Source organism: Mirounga angustirostris, unplaced genomic scaffold, assembly GCF_029215605.1.
Source record: "Mirounga angustirostris isolate CCGP_5_RB_7025 unplaced genomic scaffold, mMirAng1.0.hap1 SCAF_9, whole genome shotgun sequence".
In the NCBI taxonomy this organism is placed as follows: domain Eukaryota; kingdom Metazoa; phylum Chordata; class Mammalia; order Carnivora; family Phocidae; genus Mirounga; species Mirounga angustirostris.
In genome coordinates this window covers 29,666,475-29,683,077 of record NW_026991717.1, presented here as the reverse complement: position 1 = coordinate 29,683,077, position 16,603 = coordinate 29,666,475, and the positions used below count along the sequence as shown (strand labels likewise).

General features: G+C 38.0%; 2 protein-coding genes across 4 annotated transcripts in view; one reads left to right on the top strand and one right to left on the bottom strand.

Moving 5' to 3' along the window:
* The window catches only part of NRG4 (neuregulin 4), a 111,241-nt gene extending 100,320 nt beyond the window's left edge, over window positions 1–10,921 (top strand). The window contains exon 5 of the mRNA XM_045899610.3: window positions 9,737–10,921. The gene's annotated coding sequence lies outside the window, so the exon portion shown is untranslated. The remainder of the gene's footprint in view (window positions 1–9,736) is intronic.
* A 1,832-nt stretch (window positions 10,922–12,753) lies between these two features.
* Window positions 12,754–16,603, bottom strand: part of FBXO22 (F-box protein 22) — a 28,090-nt gene continuing 24,240 nt past the window's right edge. For all 3 annotated transcript variants that reach the window (XM_064570074.1, XM_064570073.1, XM_045899608.3), the window contains exons 6-7: window positions 15,791–15,956; window positions 12,754–13,185 (exon numbers count right to left, since the gene is read on the bottom strand). In XM_064570074.1, coding sequence (XP_064426144.1) covers window positions 12,768–13,185; window positions 15,791–15,956 — 584 coding nt within the window. In that variant the 3' untranslated portion in view covers window positions 12,754–12,767. The remainder of the gene's footprint in view (window positions 13,186–15,790; window positions 15,957–16,603) is intronic.

Below are 16,603 nucleotides of genomic sequence, written 5' to 3'. Positions count from 1 at the left end.
ATAAATCTTCATGTATACCCCAGGTGCTTTTCTAAGTGCTGCTTCTGTGTTGTATCTTGTTGGGGTTATTTGCTTTGCTATCTCTTTAAGGGCATGGACGGCTGCTGTTGTTCTCAGGCTCTCCCAGAGCTAAACCTGCTGACTTTGAAGTACCTGGATTGCTGATTGTAAAAACTTGTGATGTTAAGCCCAACTGGTTTTCAAAGCCAAATATTTTGGAGACTCATCTTCCCAGTTCAGGTACCCTGTGCCTGGGTTGCCTGGTGTGGGGCCTGCTCCTCTCCCTTCTCCATGTTCGTTGTGTCCCTCCTGTTTGTAGTTGGTCTCACTGGGAGTTTGGTTTCTGACCATATTTACTCTTTTTAATATGACCTCCTCTCTATGATTAACTGTGGAACTCTTGTGGCAGTCTCTGGGTAGTTTTCCTGAGTTAGGTGCACTGATATGGTGTGTATGGGACAAAGTGAGCTTAAGATCCTCCTGTTTCACCATTTTCCCATAAGTCTCTTTAATCCATTTTCAGTTAATTTTTTGTATATAGTGTTAGGTAAGCATCTAACTTCATTCTTTTGCATGTGAATATCCAGTTTTCCCAACACTGTTTGTTGGAAACTGTCCTTTTCCCAGTAAATGGTCTTCACACTCTCTCAAAATCATTTGACCATATATGTGAGTATTTATTTGATTCTTTATTTTATTCCACTGGTCCATGTGTCTGTCCTTACATCACTAGCATACTGTTTTGATTACTGTAGCTCTGCAGTTAATTTTGAGATCCAGTAGTGTGAGCCTTCCAACTTAGATATTTTTCAAGAGTGTTTGGCCATTTGGGGTCCCTAGACATCCCACTGAATTTTAGGGCATATTTTTCTATTTCTGAAAACATATTTTTAAGATTTTGAAATGGATTACACTGAATCTGTAGATCACTTTGGGTAGTGCTGACTTCTTTCTTCCAGTCCATGAACATGGAATGGCTTTCCATTTATTGTTGTTACTTTCTTTCTGTGGTGTTCTGTAGTTTTCAGTATATGTCTTCCTCCTTAATTAACTGCCAAGTATTTTGTTATTTTTAATGCTATTGTAAATGGAATTATCTTAAATTTCTTTGTTCATTGTTACTGTTTACAAAGGGCAACTGATTTTGTGTGTTGGTTTTGTATCCTTAAGCTTTGTTGAATTTGATTAGTTCTAAGTGTTTTCTGCATATAAGATCATGCACTTTGTGAACAGAGATAATTTCATTCCTTCCTTGCCAAGTTCAAAGTCTTTTTTAACTAGTTCCTCTGCCTAGAAATTCCAATGCCATGTTGAATAGAAGTAGCAAAAAGCTGGCATCCTTGAGAAAAACCTTTCTTTCAGTCTTTCTCCATTGAGTATGATGTTACCTGTGAGATTTTTATATGTGGACTTTATTGTGTTGAGGTAGTTTCCTTCTATTCCTAAAGTGTTGAGTGTTTTTATCAAAAAAAGCCTGTCAAATTTTGTTAAATTCTTTTTCTGCATCAGTTGATGTTATCATATGGGTTTTCCTCTCTTCATCCTGTCAATATAGTGTATTATATTAATTCATTTTCAGTTGTTGAACTATCCTTGAATTGCAGGAATAAATACACTTGTTCAGTTTATAGACCTTTTAATGTGATGTCTCAGTTGCTAATATTGTTTAGGATTTTTTCATCAATGTTCATCAGGGATATTAATCTGTAGGGGTTTTTTTTCCCTTCTGTTGTAGTCTGGCCTTGGTGTCAGGGTAGTTAGTACTCGCCTTATAGAATGAGTTAGGAAGTTTCTCTTGAATTTTTTGGAAATCTTTGAGGACTGGTGTTATTTCTTGTTTAAATGGTGGGGTAGAATTCACCAGTGAAGCCATCAGTTGCAGAGTTTTCCTTTGTTGGGAGGTTTTTGATTACTGATTTAATCTCCTAGTTATAGGTCTATGTAGATTTTATTTGTTCATGATTCAGTCTTGGTAAGGTTTTACATTTCTAGGAATATATCAATTTCATCTAGGTTATCCAGTTTATAGGGGTACAGCTGCTCATAGTGCTCTCATCCCTCTATTTCTGTAGAATCTTTACTAATACTCCTACGTTTATGTCTGCGTTTAGTAAGTTGAATCCTCCCCCCCACCCCCCGCCCTTGGTCTAGTTAAAGGTTTTTCTACCCTTAAAATCATTTTGAAAAACTATTTTGCTTATCTCAGCTTTAATCTCACACTAGCTTTAGGTTTATTCTTTTTCTAGTGACTTTTAGAATATTTATTTTATATACTTATATTTATATATTAAGGTGGCATTTAGTTATAAATTTCCTTCTTAGCATTGCTTTTGTTGCATCACATAAGTTTTGTTATGTTGTGTTTTGCTTAATATATTTTGAAGGTCTGTTATTAGATGTGTAAACGTTTATAACTGTTTAATTTTGATGTATTTTAAACCTATTAATATGTAATGTCCTTCACTGGTCTCTTGTAACCTTTTTAGATTTAAGGTGTTTTTTGCCTGATAATAGTATGGCCACCACTGCTCCCTTTGGTTACTATTTGCATGGAATATCTTTATCCATCCTTTGATATTTAACCCATTTATGTCTTTGGATCTGAAGTCAGTCTCTTGTAGACAGCATAAAGTTAGATCGTGTTTTTAAATCCATTTCATCAATCTCTGTCTTTTGACTGGAGTTCAGTTCATTTACATTTAAAGTAATTTTTGATGAGGAATTAATGTGATTATGATATTTATGTGTCTTATACCTTTTTGTCCTTCATTTTCTATGTGTCTTTTGTGTTTAGTTGAATTTTTTATAGTAAAACATTTTCTCATTTCCTTTTGTGTATATTATATAGCTACTTCTTTGTGGTTACCTTAGGGATTCTATTTAACATCCTAAATTAATAACACTCTAATTTGAATTTATGGCAGCTTAACCTCAGTGTATAAAAACTCTGCTATTTTTTTTTTAAGATTTTATTTATTCATTTGACAGACAGACACAGCAAGAGAGGGAACACAAGCAGGGGGAGTGGGAGAGGGAGAAGCAGACTTCCCGTGGAGCAGGGAGCCTGATGTGGGGCTCGATCCCGGGACCCTGGGATCATGACCTGAGCCGAAGGCAGATGCCTTAATGACTGAGCCACCCAGGCACCCCAAAACTCTGCTCTTATATATAACCCTGTCTTCATCCCCTTTATGTCACAAAATTACATCTTTAAGCATTGTGCATCTGAAAAGATAGACCAGCAACTATTTTAATAGTCTCTTAAATTATGTAGACAAAAAGTAGAGGTACAAATCAAAACTAGAATACTAGCTTTTATACCTACCCATGTATACCTTAATTAGAAATATTTATTTCTTCTTATGGCTTTGAGTTCCTGTCCTTTGTCCTTTCATTTCAACCCAAAGAAACTCCTGTTAGCACTTCTTGCAGGGTAGGTTGTAGTGGAATCTGTCTCCTTCAGTTTTTATCTAGTGATGTTTTAATTTCTCCTTCATTTTTGAAGGAATCTTGCCAAATATATTTTTGGTGGACAGGTTTCTTTTGCTTTTAGCAATTTGAGTATATCAAACCCCACTGCCTTTTAACCCCCAAGATTTCTTATTTATTTATTTAAGAGAGAGAGAACAAGCAAGGTGAGGGGCAGAGGGAGAAGCAGACTCCTTGTTGAGCAGGGAGCCCAATGCAGGGCTCCCTCTGGGACTCTGGGATCATGACTTGAGCTGAAGGCAGACGCTTAACTCATGGAGGCACCCAGGCACCCAGAAGCCCCCAATGGTTCTGATGAGAAATCTGATAACCTTATTGAGGATTCCTTTTCATTCTTGTTGCTTTCAACGTTCTATCTTTGGCTTTAGATAGATTGATTTTAATGTGTCTTGGTGGGTCTCTTTTGACTTTCCCGTATTTGGAGTTCAATGAGCTTTGACTGTTCAAATCTGCTGTTGAAATTCACCCTCTAGTGAAAGTTTTTATTGTGCCTTTCTGCTCCAGAATTTCTTTGGTTCCTTTTATAACTTCTCTTTATGTTCCCGTTTAGTCATTTTCGTGATTTCCTTTAGTTCTTTGATAATACTTAAGTGTCTGTTTAGTAAGCTCAAAGTGGTGCTTCCTTGGGGCCAGTTTCTATTCCTCTAAATAGATCTAGTTTCTCTTTTTCTTTGTATGCCTTGCAATTTTCTTTTTGAAAATTGGGCATTTCACTATTATAGTATAGTAATTCTGAGAGAAATTTCCTTGAATGCCAGAGTTCTGTCTTTGCAGAGTAGCTGGGTGCTAGAGCATTCTTGCAATGCTTAGCTAGGCTTGTTCTGATCCTAGGGATCAGACTGAGGTGAAAACCAAATGTCTTAGATCTTTCCTGAGCATGTGTTTTGCCTGGGTGTGCATATGGCATTCTAAATCTCCTCCCCCCCCCCCCCCCGTTTTATAAAGATTTTATTTATGAGAGAGAGAGAGAGAGAGGAAGCACAAGCGGGGTGGGGGGGTGTGGCAGGCAGAGGGAGAGGCAGGCTTCCCACTGAGCAAGGACCCTGGGATCATGACCTGAGCTGAAGGCAGATGCTTAACTGACTGAGCCACCCAGGTGTCCCTCATCCTTCCCTCTTGCGGTGCTGCTTCTCAATGTCCAGTTTTCAAAAACTCTCACCCCAGCTTCTTCTTTGCTAGGGCTTATGTGACCTATTCTGTCTCCACCCTTAATCTCTCACCCCAGGTGTCTGAATCGGTAGTCACCTTGCAGGTTTTACAAGTAATGCCCGCCATTTTTCCTGCCTGAATTCCAAGTTAATAGCAAAACAAAGATGAACACTTTGAGTGAGTCCTTCTGGTATCCTCCAGACAGATGAGGCATACAAGATGATTTGCAAATTAAGTCTACCTCCTCTGGATTGAGGGTAGGAACTGGGAACCAGGCTTCTGCCACTTTTTAATAAGACTGCCACTGCACTGGGGCAAAGGTGAGAAAAACATCTTCAAACATTCATACCATTTTGAAGATGGGTTTTTCTTTAGTGGGCAGAGCCTTGGTTGCTGTAAACCTTTTACTGTTTTCCAGAGCTCTGACAATGTAGGTTCATATATTTGCTGCTTTTTTGGTTTTGTTGGGGAACAAGAGCTCAGAGTGTCCAGTCTACCATTTTGCTGGTGTCACTCAGGTCACTGATGTTTCACTCCTATCTGTAATTCTAGTATCATGACAAGACCTTGAATAGAGTATGTTTTATTTATTTTTATTTTTTATTTTTTTGAAGATTTTTATTTATTTGACAGAGAGAGACACAGCGAGAGAGGGGAACACAAGCAGAGGGAGCGGGAGAGGGAGAAGCAGGCTTCTCGCTGAGCAGGGAGCCCAATGCGGGGCTCGATCCCAGGACCCTGGGATCATGACCTGAGCCGAAGGCAGACGCTTAACGACTGAGCCACCCAGGCGCCCCTAGAGTATGTTTTAGATAAATATATGGTGAATTCTGGTTAATCAGACTTGGAAGTATTTTGTAAATGTTAAGAAAATGGTCTAAAAATTCTCACTCTGATCATTCTGTTTAAAATTAAATTAAAAGGAATATATTTTCTCCCAATTCCTTATCAATCTTGCCTTTTTTGCTGGTTGTGAGGACAGTTTATATACACTTTCTGAGATGAAAATGCTGCATACCCTCTTAGTACCAAAACATTAAATGAAGTTTATTGGCTTCTGCTAATGTTTTCTACTTTATAGCACCATATATTCTTGTACCTGTCTCAGTTGCTGTGTAGGGCAGAAATGAAATATATAAAATGAAAATAACATGTTTTGCAAATATTTTGCTATTCTCTACATAGGTGCAATATATATATATTTGTACTTTACTTTTTCTTTCATTTTGTTATTATGTTCATTTAGGCAACATATAGTACATAGTTTTTGATGTAGTGTTCAGTGATTCATTAGTTGTGTATAACATCCAGTGCTCATCACAACACGTTCCCTCCTTAATAATCATCACCTGGTTACCCTGGTTACCCCATCCCCCCACCCCCCTCCCTTCTGTAACCCTAATTTTGTTTCCCAGTTTCCAGAGTCTCTCATACTTTGTCTCCCTCTCTGATCTTCCCATTCAATTTTCCCTCCCTTTCCCTATGGTCCTCTGTGCTGTTCCTTTTGTTCCACATATGAGTGAAACCATATGATAATTGTCTTTCTCTGCTTGACTTATTTCACTTAGCATAATACCTTCCAGTTCCATCCTGTTGATGCAAATGCTGGGTATTCATCCTTTCTGATGGCTGAGTAATATTCCATTGTCTATATGAATCACTTCTTTATCCATTCATCTATTGAAGGACATCCTGGCTCCTTCCACAGTTTGGCTATCATGGGCAAAGCTGCTATGAACATTGGGGTGCATGTGCCCTTCTTCCAAGTGTTTGAATTTCTTCCAAATTGTTTCTTGTGATTGAGTTCCAATTTCAAAGCATTATGGTCTGAGAATATGCAAGGAATAATCTCAATCTTTTGGTATTGGTTGAGACCTTATTTGTTACCCAATATGTGATCTATTCTGGAGAAAGTTCCATGTGCACTCGAGAAGAAAGAGTGTTCTGTTGTTTTAGGATGGAATGTTCTGTATATATCTATGAGGTCCATCTGGTCCAGTGTGTCATTGAAAGCCTGTGTTTCCTTGTTGACCTTCTGCTTAGATAATCTGTCCATTGCTGTGAGTGGAGTGTTGAGGTCTCCTACTATTAAGGTATTATTATCCATATGTTTCTTTATTTTGGTTATTATTTGGTTTATATAATTGGCTGCTCCCATGTTGGGGGCATAGATATTTACAATTGCTAGATCTTGTTGGATAGATCCTTTAAGTATGATATAGTGTCCTTCTACATCTCTTACTACAGTTTTTGGTTTAAAATCTAATTTGTCTGGGGGTGCTGAGTGGCTCAGCCGGTTAAGTGGCTGCCTTCGGCTCAGGTCATGATCCCAGGGTCCTGGGATCGAGCCCCGCATTGGGCTCCCTGCTCAGCAGGAAGCCTGCTTCTCCTTCTCCCGCTCCCCCTGCTTGTGTTCCCTCTCATGCTGTCTCTTTCTCTCTGTCAAATAAATAAATAAAAATCTTTAAAAAAATAAAATCTAATTTGTCTGATATGAGAATTGGCACTCCAGCTTACAGAATCCTCAGTATATATTGCAGGGTTGGTTTGGTGGTCACACATTCTTTCAGTTTCTGCCTGTCCTAGAAACTCTTTATCTCTCTGTCCATTCTGAATGACAACCTTGCTGGATAAAGTATTCTTGGCTGCATATTCTTCTCACTTAGTACCTTAAATGTCTTGCCAGCCCTTTCTAGCCTGCCAGGTTTCTGTGGATAGGTCTGATGTTATTCTGAAGTTCCTCCTTCTATATGTAAGAAATCTCTTCCCCCTAGCTGTGCTCAGGATAGCTTCTTTGGCTTTGCAAGCTTCACTATTTTATGTCAGGGTGTTGATCTATTTTTATTGATTTTGGGAGGGGTCTTCTGTGCCTTTTAGACATGAATGCTTGTTTTCTTCCCCAGATTAGGGAAGTTCTCACCTATCATTTGCTCAAATATACCTTCTAGTCCTCTCTCCTCTCTTCACCCCCTTGGGATCCCAAAATTCTGACATTGCAATGTTTCATGGCATCATTAATCTGTCCAAGCCTTTTTTCATGACCTACTAGCTTCCTATACCTGTTTTCCTCAATTTCCTTCCTTTCTATCAGCCTGTCTTCTATGTCACTTATTCTCTCTTCTGCCTCACTTACCCTAGCTATTAGAGCATCCAATTTAGACTGCATCTCATTTATAGCATTTTTAAGTTTGGCCTGATTAGATCTCATTTCTGCCCTTAGAGATTCTGTAGTCACTAATGCTTTTTACAAGGCTAGGTATTGACTTTATGATTGCTATCCTGAATTCTATCTCTGATATCTTGCTTATATCCATATCCATTAGTTCTATGGCAGAGGACATTGTGTCTGGTCCCTTTCTTTGTTGAGAGTTCCTCCATCATTCTGTCGAGGGATGGTTGAGCAAATGAACAGAGTCCAAAATATCAACCATGACCCAAGCAAAATGCACCCTAGAACAATTCCAAAGTGGTCAGAAGCTACCAGATGTGCAAACAAAGCCAAGATGATCCAAAACAGTAAAAAAAAAAAAAGGGGGGGGGATTATAATTTCTCAGGATGGACAAGGCAGAGTGATCTGCCTGTTCCTGATTGATTTTTGGTCTGTTTTGGAAGACACTGTATCCCCAAATTGCAAAGAAACCAGAACTTACATATATATCAAGATAAAATTGAATAGAGTGCAAAACGGACTAGTATGGAGCATAAATTTATAAAATGGCATAAATCTATAAAATCTATAGTTAAAAAGTAACTTAAGGACATAAGTTGGGAAATAATCTATTTGAAACGGGAATAGGGTAAAAAAAAAAAAAAAAGTAAAATTTTAGCCTGAAGTATAAACGAGTCATGAGGGAACACTTGGAGCTCAATATATTATTTTCCCCTGGCGCTGGAGTTTTACAGTCCTGTGGGAAATAAGCTTGTCATTCATTAGTTTTCCCAATTTGTCTTCTGGGGTAGGGGCCTTCTATTCAGCTTTTCAGGCATCTTTGCCTGAGTGGAGTTGCCATACCCCTTGTCCCGGGGATGGGCTTAATGTGAGCTGGTCGTCTGTGTGGCTTTTGTTCCTTTCAGCTTTCCACTTCTCTTCAGAGGGTCAGAGCACATATGGCTGTGCAGGAATCCCTGGCCCAGAGCCACAAGGTCGTGGTTCCTTTTCCTCAATAAATCCTCCAGGTCAAACCATCTCCACTTCTCTGTGTACCAAACTCCACAGCTTTGCCCTATCTGTACCCACTGCAACTCTCCCAGGGGAGTTCCAGGGACCTTTGGGCATCTCTGCGCTTTGTGCCTTTCTAGTTGCAAGCAGCCGTGGGCTCACACGTGCACCCTCTTCTGCAGCTCCCAGGTCGCGGCAGGGTGCCGCTCTAGTGTCCTTTCGAGTGCCACACTGCCCTGAGAGCTGTTGCCCTGTTGTGGGCGCAAGCCATTTCCTATCTCCTCTGGAATGTTAAAGAGCCTGCACCTTCTAGTCCTTTTCAGCGTCCTCAGAGAGCGGCCCTCCTACCAGCCCAGGTCTTGGTTTATGGTGACCGGAGTTGAGAGTCCCTTCCTGGCTTGCTGACCATAACCAGTCTCCCCGCTCCACTGCTTGGGCACTCTATCAGTTCAGGCTCCCCCATTTTTTCTGAGCCTCCTGGAATCCTGAGACAATGATCCCCCTAGAATTCTGCTCTATTTATCCCAGGGATGTCTCTCACTGGAGCAGATTTCTAAGGTTCCGATTTTATGCTCCATTGTTATATCACTCTCCCTCCGTTTATCTCCCAGTATTCCCCCCCCCCCCCGAAGATTCAAGGTTCCGCACCTCCTGCCTTGCAAAAGGTAGTCATTTTTGTGCTTGAAGAGATCCACATAAATCTCACATCTGAGATTGAATTTGTGTGTTCATAATGGTTTGGTAGATATCCAGCTAAATTCAAGTGACCAGATGAAACAAGGTCCCCTACTCTGCCGCCATCCTGAGGATCCCCCCCTCCCCCATCACATAGGACCATTAAAATAACTTTCTGGTGACACATTCTTCACATTATGTAGATATTTTGTTCTCTTAACAAGGATGTTATTACTAATGCTTACTATGTTTTGTTATTTTAGGATTTTCATTAAGCAGCCTCCTATCCAGTTTCTACAAGTGAAAATCAAGTCAGTCATCTAAAAATCTCACAATTTCCAAACAAGAGGATTTAGAGTCTTCTGTTTCCATTAAAACTGAATTTATGGAGGTGATAATCTGGGTTAGATTGTGTGGGAACAAAATGACAAAGACAGTTTCATTTTTTTCTCAAAAAATTCTATAGAATGCATAGAAAATTTTCAGATTTGTTAAAGTTTTACATTCTTTGCATGTTCAATGTGTTAAACTTGCAATATAAATCATTGGCAAAGCTTTTGCTATCTGGCCTCTTTTACAAATTTGAGAAATTGCTGTCTGCTCATGATCCATTTTTAGGCAAAGTTGAGAGAACTGTAAGTGGTGAAGTGGCCTACTGAATGCCCTTCTTTAGATAGGTCACAGTAGATTATTATGTCATTATGTGTAGTGTGTCTATTTCTAAGTTTTAATCCCAAGGTCTGCCTTCCCTCCTTTTACTTAGATGGCTTGTGAGGAGTTTAGTTCTACTTGCATAAAGGGAATGGAAATGTAATTTCTTGAAGTAGACTTTTACAGAGCAAATTACAGCAGGACTGTGCTGTGAAAGCATAAAAAGGAAGTATTTTAAGTGTCTTGCTTAAACCATCCTGTCTGATCATCACTTGAGAGAAGGCAGTTCAGTGTATGAAGACACTTTAAGAATATAATCTTTCCTTCTCTTGTGCTCTTTTCTCACATATGATCTGTTCTCCAGTTTCATAAATGAGTATATAAAAGTTGCCATTTCTAGGAATTTAGTATGTTTTTAGCTGAAAAAATTATCCTTTAATTCTTGCTTTTGTTTAACACAGGTCTTCAAAATTGTAATTACTTCATCTTAACTTTAAATTCCTGTTCCTTTCCATGCAACATCAAGACTTCTAGAGGCAGGGTAGATGGCTTTTGTTTTCATCAATACTACAGTTGTTTCTATTGAGTCAGTTTCTCCCCTTTCTGTTCTGCACCAAGATCACAACCTTGTGGTCAAATGAATTTACATAACAAGCCCCCAAAGCTCAGATATACAAAGGGACCCTATAACCTCAAATATCGTATTGAAACGATCCTACAGCAGACTCGCCTTTGGGAAGTAGTAAAATGTTTTGTAGGAGTACTGATTTGAAAAATAAAATAATCCATTCAATCATCATGCTCATTTTGTTCAGATTTTTAGTTTTTCAGATCCTTCTTCCTCTAGTATTCAAACAACACTTGTTAATATCAGAGACAAGGAAAATTTACAAAGTATTTTCCTTATGTGCTATGTAGGCATATCCAAAGACTTGAATTTTGAGTACTGAGTACCCATTTGGTAATAGGTAACCAATGTCAAATAACAGAAAAGTTTAACAACTAAAGGCTAGATATTAATATTCACAGATAAAAAACTCTAAAATTTTTCTTTGGACTTTCTTCAGGAAGTTAAGATTTAGGATAACCACACAATAAACATGTGGTTTAAGTATTTTTATCATATACATATACAGCAAGAGAAAACCTTTTAATGTAAAAACTGAGAAAGTGATTAAAAATAGAAAAGCAGAAAGGTTAATACCTTTGATTTCACTTACCTTGCAGGTTTTCTGCTGTTCTGTTAGAACCACTGACCATTACAAACGTACCATACATTAGACATATACTGTCTTAGGTAGAATAAGCTAATATAAACATCTATTATAATGAAGAACAGTGGCTGAGGCAAGATTGACGTTAATTTCTATCTTGTAAGACAGTATGGAGATAGGCAATCCAAGCCACGTATGTTAGCACTTCAACCAAATTGTACAGCAACCCAGGACCCTTCTTTCTGTGTGATTCTCTTCTCCAGTAATGTTGCCTCTTCTGGAGAGTTCAAGATGTCTCACTCAGATCCACTTCCAAGCAACAAGCTCAAGAAAGGGCAAAAAAATAGTATACACCCCTTACATTTCACTGGCCACAACAGTCAATGGCAAGGGACACTGGGAAATGTAGTCTTTGTTATTGCAGGCATGTGCCTAGCTGAAAATCAAAGGTTCTATCACTATGTGAAGAAAGGTCACTAGGGAAAACTGGTGTTCTCTGAACATATCTCATATAGATATTAGCATAGTTAGAAATACAAGCTTAAAAATCATTCTACTGGGAACATGGCAGGATTTACTAGCTGACAACTACTATTCTGAGTTTTCATTTCTAAAGTATTGTTTACCTCTGTCATTCAGTCACCAAAAGCAATGACATACAAAACAGTTTCCAAGGTATGTTTTATTGGTATAAAACCAAAATAAGGTGATGCAATGGTCTGGTCTGTCGGTTGGCTATATAGATCTAGGTGAAGAAAAGGATTTTCTCTTACAATTTCTTCATTGAGGGAAAAGGAAAATTTTTTCCTTATAAAGTAGTAAAATACCGATTAGTCTTGGCAACTTATTTGACTAAGCAACTTTTGGGTACTAGAACAAAAATAGTTAATTTTTATCAAATAAGTAAAAAGTCTAATAATTTTGTTACAGCTTCTGAAAAAAATTGGCAAAACTGCAAAGCAGAGAAAGATTTCTCAAGCTATCCATGTATTTTTTTCTCCATTAAGGGAGAAAAAAATGTCTTCATGATTTTGCTAAAAGATCTAACAAACAATGCAGAGGTAGTCATGAAATGTCTTAAATCTCCATCCTATTGATAAATCCTCTTTCAATCTTCCTATGCAGAAGACTATTTATAAAGTCACATTACACAGCAGCTATACAACCTGGTACAATAAAGCCATAATCAGGGTTGTGCCTCATGATGGAAAAGCTCTCAATTCTGTTTGTGTTTTGTTATGTACGAAGTTGTCCTTCATCTAACTTATTAAAAACTACCCCTAATATAATCTTTAGTCAAAGCTACAAAACTGATACATATAAAGTTATTATTATTTTTTTTGAAATACACATATCCCAGTTTCCATTTTCTAGGAAAGGTGGAGCCCAAAAATTATTATATATTGTGAAAGCCATTTTACAGGAGGCTTTATTTAGGTGACCCAAGATGAATCAGGGCCATTATTGTTGTATAGCTGTGAAACAGATCATCATCCTTTACCTCATTACATTTCTTCAATATAAAGTTCCCAGTGACTATGCGATCGCATCCAATTTCTCCATTTCCAAAGAAGCCAAATAAAGGAACACTAGGAAAAAACTTTCTGAATGCATCAGCTTCAACGTTCCCCTTGGCTCTATAATACTGAAAGCCCCGGCCAACACATGCAAACATGAAGCCAATGGTATTCCGTTCTGGAATGTTGGCAGCTTTAAGGCGCTGCATTGCAGCCTCAACAGTCTTCTCGTCATTGACATCTTCGTTGAGTAGCACGGTGGCACTCTGGATTCGGTGTCCACTAAATGACAGTCCAACTACACCAGTGGCATCAATATCTAGAGGGTGTCTGTAATTTAGAAGAGTGTGGTATGTGATACATCATAAAACAAAATATAAACTTTAAAGTGTAAAAGAAAACTCCTGATTCACTGGTTAGGAGCTGCTGCCTTAAAGAGCCTACACCCAGTCTGAGGCTCACCTTCCCAGATAAAAGCAGTGTAATAGGGATTAAAAATTAAATTATGAATACATTTAAAAGAACACAGGGAAGCAGATCTATGGAAGAAGTAAGCAACTATTTTTTTAGTCACAAATTCGAGGGGCAAATGCATCTCCACAAAGATTTCTGAAAACCATCCTGGGTTTTTAGAAAGATATAAAGTATCCTTAAACCTTTCTCACTTTCTTAAAGGAATCTTAAAAATTTTATTCATACGCACAATGATATCTGTTAAATAAAGTTTTCTGGTATTATTTACATGTTTGGTATCTTTCTCCCCCTTATCTCGGCTGTCACATTCTAAAAAAGATATATTAGATATTTAATCATGGACGATAATTTTATTAAGAACCTGTTAACTCCAGAAGTTTTAGCTTTAAATGTTGTTTGGTCCATAAAGAAACAAGATTCCATTGCTGTGTCTTATTTATTACTTTCAGTCTAGAATTCAGCTTAACCTAAAGGTAAAAACATGTTTTGTTTATATTTGCCTGTTTTTCTTAAGGAAATATTTTATCCTTACTAAAGAAAACATAAAGTGTCAAAGTTATAAAGCATAATACAGTGAACACCTACAGGGGAAAAACAAATACCTTATTATTTCTATCATGTTTACGAACATGTGAGTTGATGAAATGGGCAAGATTCACTGAGCTAACAAGAAACTTAACTCAAAAAGCTTAAGTGACTAAGATAATAAGGCTAGCTTAGTAGCAAAACCTGTTTCTGAGGAGAATCCACCTTCTGAAGTCCACTGCTCCTTTAACTTTATTACATTTACTCTTTGGCCTACCATTGCAACGTGTATGTCAATATCTTGCCTCAAAGAATGACTTACCTTTTTTTTTTGGCAAGGTGGTATCTGGACACTATTAAAATGGAACTTTGATTTACTCAATGGCTTCTCTTACCCACTGACACAGTGGGAAGACCACATTAAAATTAATGTGTCGTGTAAAGGGTAATAATTCTTGAGGGATATTTCCCATAATAGGTATAAAAAGATGATATACAGACACCTGACCACACTAACAGGCTCGCATATCAGATGCTGTATGTCTGGTCTTGAGTGCGATTGACATTTCAAAGGTAAATGAGGTATTAAATCATCACTGCCCTATTGTATACAATTTAGAGGTAAAAGCAAAGACAGAGAAAATCAGGCAAGAGGAGAAATAATCCACAGGTAATTACTGAGAATTAGGTGTATTTATGTATGAAGTCCAATGTCTGATATCCTACTGCTTAGAATTCAGTGCACTTGCTTTCCTCGCTTCTTCCTCACCGGTAGTCCAGGGACCTCGATTTAGCTACAGGTGACCCTTGAACAACATGCATCCATTTACATGTGGATTTTTCTTGATAAGTACAGTACTGTAAATGTATTTCCTTATGATTTTTATAATAACATTATGTTTTCTTAGCTTTCCTTCTTTTAAGAATACATATATGTGTTAATTGTTCATGTTATCGGTACGGCTTCTGGTCAACAGTAGGCTATTAGTAGTTAAGTTGTTGGGGAGTCACAAGTTATACATGGATTTTCAACTGCGCAGGCATTGTTCAAGGGTCATCTGTATTTGCTTTCCCTGATCCCTGATCAGCTGAAGCCGATCAATCAGTGGAGACTTCCAGAAGGGAAATTTTAACTGGGATGATTTGCATTGCTTTTAAAGACACTGATCTCTAACATCTGTTGCCATTTCACCACTCTAGTATCCAAGCACTAAACACAAATATAGTGAGAAATGAATACTAGTGTGCAGGAAGTATCTGGGGATAAGAAATTTTCATTTTCCTACTTTTGGATATTCATGTCCATTTAATCAGCTCAGACTCAAAAAATACTACAAACTCTCATTCAAAATGGAAAGGGAGTAATGGCTCCGAAGGTAACTGAAGCAAGTATTATTCATCTACGAAAGCAAAAGCCTTAGTAACAAAATCAAAAAGAAGCTTTCAAAAAGATCTACTATAACATTTCCCAAAATGTGTGCCAAGTCATACCAACAGGCATCCAAGATGCTCCACAGATTTGAGAACTGTCATTCCCTCTCTAGAGGATTTCTATAGCACTGGGCATATCAGAGGCTCTAAGAAGTTTTACCATGAAGATTCACTGTTTGAGCATGTGTTTCCTTTAGAGGAGAAAACAGAACTACAGAGGAAGTGATCACTGCAGTTGTATAGGGTACAGAGCTGTCAGGGGAGATACCAATAGACAATGTTGAAAATCAATTTTGAGTATGAATCCAATTAAGAATAAGTTATTAGAAGACAACATAAAAATTTCATTCTTTAACTGTAAGCAGAATTATGTGGAGTATTATAAAATGGAATGAACCGTTAGCTTAGCAATTCTGTAAACGGGTATTTTAAAAACCCAAGGTAAGAAAAACCTGAGAACATTTCTGGTCATGTATAGGTGAAATCAGAAGCACACGAGACATACTTGTCAGAGGTCAGTGATGCCAGGTTGTCTACCTGGCCTCCAGCCAAGATGACGTTCATATCACTGAAAGTGCTGACGACTCGCTGCAGATAATTACTGGCTCCCACCTTACAGCAATTATAGCCAAATACCAGGACCACACGAAGCTCAGGGTTATCTAAAAGGCCTGCAGAGAAAAGAAGAGCAACAATTAAAGATAGCCTTCAAAGAGGTATATCAAATTTTATTACTATCTTATTTTCTACATTTTTGCAAAATGAAATGTTTCTGCTAATGACTTGCAGTTATGTGCAGTTTACTGCTGAAGCTATCCTGTTTCCTTTTTAATTTTTTTTTTTTACAAACGTTAACACTGTTCAAAATGTTTGCTGCAATTAATTTTCCCCATTAAAAAAATGAAACAGCTATTTGAAAATAATACAACCCACACTCAACACAAATTAGGAAGCAGCTATGGGACTGAGGAGCACCTGTGGTGGAGCTTGATGTAATCGCTATACAGGCCACCACCTGGAATGAAAGGGAATGCTGGTTTACACAGAACAGAGTTAGCAGTAGTGATAATATAAAGATCTGGAGAAAATAGAAAAGGTGCCAACCACCTGTAGTATGTTTAATGGTGGTCCCCCCAAAAATGTATCATCAATGTGGAACCCATTTGGGAAAAGGGTCTTTGCAGATGTGATTAAGGATCTTGAGATGAGATCATCTGTTATTATCCAGGCAGGCTCCATAAATACTATGATAAATGTCCTTAGAAGAGATATACAAGAGACACAGACATAACAGGAGGCAATGTGACCACAGAAGCAG